Raw genomic sequence first — 5,000 nt, forward strand, 5'->3', positions numbered from 1 at the left:
TTTGAACTAATGGACGTTTGATATATATTCAATCCAGTTCATTGACATGGCAATATGCAACTGAAGAAACAATCTCGAATCGTCCTGCGAACCCACGCTAGGACGCGGCTTTCATTTTCCTTTTTATTTCGATATGTTTCAAATAATTATCATCTGCTGACCAACATATTGCTCTTAACATTTATTCCATTTAGCGAGCAAGATTTGGGAAGGCCTATCTACACATGGAGACTAATTAAGGCTTGCACATTTTACATCCTTTTTTTTTTTGAGGAGTGAACACGACACATCGAGTGAATTTCTTTTAAAGCTCTTTAGTTTCGGTAATCATACGCACAGCACCAAAGACATTGATTGACAGACTCTATACATCCTAACATGTAAGCGTCTATGACCGTGTTTGATAAGTGTTGCCCAAGAATCATCCAGATATATATGTATGTAATAAATTTGACAAATTATGGAACATTCTATTAGGTTTATTTAAGTTTACCGGTGAACCATTTTCTATCGGTTCAATTTTCTTTGGGTAATTGAGCAGTAACTATTTATTTTTTTATTTATTTAATTTTTTTTTTTTTGTGTAGGGAGGGGTGGTTTTGCTCTATAGGACTGATCCTTGAACATTATTTTTTGCTAATGATAAGTGATTTTAGTCTTAAAATCATATTCTAAAAGAGAACGATATCTAACTAGAGGCAAAAAGCAAATTAGGGAAACTTTCATTCATTGCATTATTGTCTAAATAATAATGTGTACCTCTAGCTAGAAATGAAACAAATTCCACTGACAGTAACACGTGACACCGATCTTAACTGGCTTTCTGTGGATCTTCTGTAATCTACATACATCGAAACCTTGACATTTACATCTAAACACACATCGAAAGAAAAAAAATTCTTCGTCCTGAAATAAATTTTCCCTCTTGTGGATAATAATATCTGTTATATCTTTCTTACTTCGAACGTCTCTGTTCTTCTGATACTTTTTTTTTTTTTTCTTAAAAGAGAAAGATTACGAATAATAGAAAGAAAAGCAATATGGATTAAGCTCGGAGATAAGTTGTACGTAAATATTATCAATTGATCAGTTACCCTGTTCGGTATCAGGACTGGCTTGTTAGGTCGAAAATGGATGTATTTGTTGTTGAATATCGAAACGTTTGTCCTAAGTAAAAAACGTTTCTTTGAAAGTAGAAAGTTTGGTGTTAATAGAGAAACGTTTAACGGAAATACAGACACGTCCTCTAAACACTTGGAAACTTTGATGTTAATAGAAAATGCAATGCAAACACTTCTTGTCAGTATGGAACTTGTGGAATTTCTATAACAACGTTTGTTATACACGACGAAGCTTTAGCTGTAAGTCCGAACGCGTTTGATCTCATATGGGAAAGTTTGTGATTGACACGCATATGTCGCAACGCAATTCAAGTCGCAAAGCTTCGAAACGTCTGATATAAGTCTGTGTCAGTGTACAAACGGTAACGAGGAAATGGCTGTTGTAACTTCGTTGTACATTGGGACACGTCATGAATATGGAAAGAAAGAAAGAAAAAAAGAAAAGAAAAGAAAAGAAAAAAAAAACGCGCAGACGGAAAGGGCTGTCTCTATGGAAACGTATATCGTAATTATGGAAACATTTGACATTGATATGGGGACAGCTGATAAAGAAACTTTTTCTTCCTAATTATGGAAGTGTAGTTATGGAAGGAGCAGTGCAGATATTCACGAAAGGCCATAGACTTCCAGATATGTCTGTCTATGATAGAATACGTCTTTACTCGGCAATATTGTCTCTGACTCCAAGTGAACATATATTTAAAACCCAGTGTAGCGATTGTCCTTATGAAACAAGAAACTTCAAATAACAGGACTAGCGGTGGATAATAATCACCTAGATTGAATATAGAACACATTACTGTCAACGTAATGTTATTTCCTGTATTATTAAATGTTGAATGAGCCGTTTCCCCCAATTTTCCTACCATATGGAATTCGAGGTATACTAATGGCGCCGTTCTTCTACTAAGTAGCAAAGGCTATATGTTAGAATATAGGAAAGTGCCTGACATGAAAATAAGTGTGTTGACGAATGTGCTACCATCTATCGACGGGCACACTAACTTTCGACGTAAACAAACCCGAAAGTGACTATGTTGAAGGTGGAAAATTAACTCAAACTGCTTCTTTGAATGACACACTGGTTGCACGTGACCATAGCCATGTCAAAAGGTCAAACTGGACGCGGAAACCTCACTAGCGCCACTGCGGACCTACAGTAGACATAGACGAAACCGTAAACAAGTTCCTTTCTTTATTTCTATAATATTTTACTTCTACGTCTGTCGCAATGGTAACAGACGTAGAGGGTGCCACATTGGAATATAATATATAATCAAATGTGCACTAATATGGTTAAAATATGTCAAAAGCATTGCATAATCAATTACATGTCATTTTGCATGAACTATCACCACAAGGTGCATGGCATGTGAACGTTTCCCATAGTCAATTCGTATTATTTTCTAAATATGGCACAACGCGAGTCCTAGACCAGATCGATAAGGACAGTCCTAAATCAAGCACATATACAAATTGTGGGACAAGCTTGGGGTCAAAGACTTTTTTTTTTTTTTTTTTAGTTCAGTCCTTCAATTTGTTAAAAAAAATTGTATGACCTGTCGTGAGTACTGGCCCTGTCTCCTGTTGAAACGTTTGTCGCAGATATGGAAAGAATTGGCGTAATTTTGGGGGAAATTTTGTCACAGATACGAAAAGACTCGTTATGATACGGAAACTTTTGTCGCAAACGTGGAGTTTAACCTTAATATAGAAATGTTTGCCGTCAACATGGAAAGACTTGATACTATTGTGCAAACATTGTATTTCGTTAATGGAGAAACGTTTGCTTGTAAACATGGAAACACTTAGCTTTATTGTCTATATCAAGAAGTTTTCCTGAATTAAGTAATTTTCCAGTTAAGGAAACTAAATTTAATCATAGAAGTATTGCTTGTTTTAGAACGTTTCTGAGATTTACATACCATCGAAAGCAAGATAATATATATCACGAAAAAGACCAATAATAGTACCAGTAGCATCTCGTAGAAGTTCGAAGATGAAAACAAGCGAAGCAAAATAGCTTATTATCAAAATAACTTCCATACACAGACAGTATAAAAAAAAAGATATAACGAACCATAAGTAGTTTATAAGACATCTCATGGGAAAAATATATGCAAAGGTTGAGCATTCTTAACAAACGAAATTAGAATATGTAATGAATGAGCCATAAGATGATGAAAAGAGATGTGTTATTCATTATAAAATCATGCTGTGTTGAGATGCTACCTGATTGAGCGTGGCTATATGATAGTTCAAAAACAAGGTCGATTACGAACGCGATAAATGAATTCGTTGTGTACGAAAGGAATTTATGGACGAAAAAGCAAACGTTTATGTTGATGCGTTAGATGAAGATATGGGCCTACATTCATTCCCTCAATTCTTAGATTAATCACGATTGTAGAAGGAATCATATGTACTGATAAATTCTAGGCCTTACTAATAGCTGAGACGGAAGAAATTGGCCGGGCTTGTCAGCTCGGATTGTAAAGCACATAGGCCTATTGACTGTATAAAAGCTTGTGGCAATAGATCAGAATCAGATATATTTATATATAGGTAATTTCAATATGTTATGGCAAGCGGGCGATTTAAGGCTTATAGAGGCGAATAAAATCACGTTTGATTATTCATTAGATTGTGATATCACTGGTAAAGCTTGATTGTGTAACTTCTTTTGGGATTTTTTTTTTCTTTTTCATTTCAATTTCTGGGAAGCTACGGTAGAAGAATTCACGCAAATATACACTGCATTTGTAAGCCATAGAAGATAAAAATGACCCTTTTAATAATTTAATCACATTAAAAAAAAGTGTGCTCAGAGAGAGATGATTGACAGTTCGTTTTGTTGTTTGTTTGTTTGTTCGTTTAAGAATCGATCAACCGCATTACGTCATCTCGTAACCGAATAGCAAGAAATCGAGGAGGTAGGTCCTCAGAAAGCGCAATTTCTCTGCCATGGAAAGTCGCTGGAGGTACTCCTGGTGGAGGGACGTGGCGTGGTAAGGGCGGTCGGCCTGAGGGAATCTCTCGGCGAACTGACCGGCGCCCAGCCAGTGCAGCGTCTGGTTCACGTCCTTCTGCAGGTGCTCGTAGCGGCCGATCGCGTCGTACTGGGTGATGGAGAGACAGTGATAGAGACAACGAATGAGGTTCTTGGAGTGGCGATAGAGAGAAAGGGGTTGGAGAAAAAGTGAGTGAGTGTGTGTGTGTGTGTGTGTGTGTCTGTGTGTGTGTGTGTGTGTGTGAGAGAGACTTTTTGACTTTGACGAGTTTATTGAGACAAGTGATTACGTACATCTCAAAAGGATGAGGTAACATAGGTTTATGTCAACATGTTGAAATATATACAGAGAGAGAGAGAGAGAGAGAGAGAGAGAGAGAGAGAGAGGGAGGGAGGGAGGGAGGGAGAGAGAGCGAGAGCGAGGAATAGATCTTGATTTTAGAGCTGAGAGCGAATATTGCTCATTCTTAGTTAAGGAAGAGAAAGCGGGATGAAGAGATAGAGACAGAAGAAGAGTTTTAGAGCTGATAAAGAGGCTGATGGAGAACCAGAGAGAGACTATTAGCTAGTCTCAGAGTTAGGAGAGTGGACGTTGGGTATTAAATGAAAGAAAGAGATCTCTTGAATACATGAGAGTGGCCAGAGAGAAAGAGAGTCTTCTAGATCATTCAGGTCTTTGGGAAAGGAGTTGGGTGCAAGGGTAGCTGAATATGTGATTTTGAAGAAAAAAAGGATTGCTGAAGTTTCGAGATTAAGAAGACTCCATAGGAACAGACTATAAAGGCAGAACATAAATGAGGTCTTGAAATCCATAAGAAACAGATAGAAGATATATATTCTATACTCTGTGCTAAATACATTGCAGTCTT

At 37.0% G+C, this 5,000-nt stretch overlaps 1 protein-coding gene across 3 annotated transcripts in view; it reads right to left on the reverse strand.

The window, feature by feature from the left end:
* Nucleotides 1-5,000, reverse strand: part of LOC122266560 (carbohydrate sulfotransferase 11) — a 43,061-nt gene that overhangs the window by 850 nt on the left and 37,211 nt on the right. For all 3 annotated transcript variants that reach the window (XM_086531961.1, XM_086531972.1, XM_086531968.1), the window contains one exon: nt 1-4,240. This exon is cut by the window's left edge and continues 850 nt beyond it. In XM_086531961.1, coding sequence (XP_086388087.1) covers nt 4,016-4,240 — 225 coding nt within the window. In that variant the 3' untranslated portion in view covers nt 1-4,015. The remainder of the gene's footprint in view (nt 4,241-5,000) is intronic.

Source organism: Penaeus japonicus, unplaced genomic scaffold (genome assembly GCF_977035675.1).
Source record: "Penaeus japonicus unplaced genomic scaffold, GWHDUDI00000001_assembly GWHDUDI00000003, whole genome shotgun sequence".
Taxonomy (NCBI): Eukaryota; Metazoa; Arthropoda; class Malacostraca; order Decapoda; family Penaeidae; genus Penaeus; species Penaeus japonicus.